The 1267-nt window shown below is 40.3% G+C and overlaps 1 protein-coding gene across 1 annotated transcript in view; it reads left to right on the forward strand.

Annotated features, from left to right (window-relative positions):
* Positions 1 to 1267, forward strand: part of LOC118326635 (copine-1-like) — a 3087-nt gene that overhangs the window by 1524 nt on the left and 296 nt on the right. The window contains exons 2-3 of the mRNA XM_035659668.1: positions 444 to 572; positions 682 to 861. Coding sequence (XP_035515561.1) covers positions 444 to 572; positions 682 to 861 — 309 coding nt within the window. The remainder of the gene's footprint in view (positions 1 to 443; positions 573 to 681; positions 862 to 1267) is intronic.

Consider the following 1267-nt stretch of genomic DNA (forward strand, 5'->3'; position numbering starts at 1 on the left):
AAAATGTAAAAAAGGTTGATCACAATTCCTTAAAGTCCAAGCGGGCTTCTTCCTGTCGCTTGTTTTGACGGAACAATCACATGAGATCAATCCACTAGTAAATGGATCGACTTATAGTTTCAGTTCTTAAGTGCACATATTGCATCATTTACTATCAGCATAAAACAGAAGTGCATCCAGTATACTGTGACAGTTTATTACAGTTTCAGAGCAGGTAAAACAGAAGCAGTGACTGCGTCTCTGTTTCTGTATTCACTGTGTGAACTGTACAGAGATCTGACGACTCTGAGAGTGTAATGTGAACGAGGCTTCAACACGTTTTTGTTCAGTTTCAGACATCCGAAGGCTTTAAATGTGTCGAACTGTACGATCTGTTCTGATACTGAAGTTATTCTGTGTATATTCTGAACTGAATCCTGATCTCTTTCTCTGTCCCCCATCAGATGGCGGACTGTGTCTCTAAAGTGGAGCTGAGCGTCTCCTGTTCTGACCTGCTGGATAAAGATGTCGGCTCAAAGTCTGATCCTCTGTGCGTGCTGCTTCAGAGCTCAGGAGGAGATAAGTGGACCGAGGTAACTCACTACAGGATACATGGGTCGTTATTTTACTTTTAATTTTATGTGAGATGAATTAAACAACCCCCCCCTACTCTCTCTGTCTGTCTGTCTGTCTCTCTGTCAGCTGGGTCGTACTGAACGTTTGAAGAACTCCTCCAGTCCGTCGTTCAGTCAGCGTCTCAGACTGGATTATCACTTTGAGACGGTTCAGAATCTGAAGCTGGGGGTCTACGATATCGACAACTCCAGTGCCGACCTCGGCGATGATGACTACTTGGGAGGGGTGGAGCTAACACTGGGACAGGTACACAGTCTACTGGTAGACTCAGTAGAAGTTTTCCTCCCATATTAAATTTCCACTGAGATGGATTCATTTTTACTTAGAAATCCCAAATCTGACAAACTCATTTTAAACTTTACTTCACTTTCATCTCTGCAACCTTTTACATTTTCATTTTCCCAAAAATATTTCAATATATTGAAACAAAACAGATTTGCTGATTTGTTTTGTAAACAAGTGAAACATTATTTTTCAGTAAAATAGTTTGTTTTAATAAAAGTGTTGAGGACTCCTTAACGGATTGGATCAGTATGTTTTGGTTGCAACTAATGATTCATTAATCAATCACTGCTGGACAAACAGCTCTGTGTCTGAATTATATGGACTGTATTGATGCAGTATTCTCTTTTATCCAAAGTGCTTTACAGTT

This window comes from Morone saxatilis, unplaced genomic scaffold, assembly GCF_004916995.1.
Source record: "Morone saxatilis isolate NCDOM2014 unplaced genomic scaffold, NCSU_SB_2.0 Contig17, whole genome shotgun sequence".
Taxonomy (NCBI): Eukaryota; Metazoa; Chordata; class Actinopteri; family Moronidae; genus Morone; species Morone saxatilis.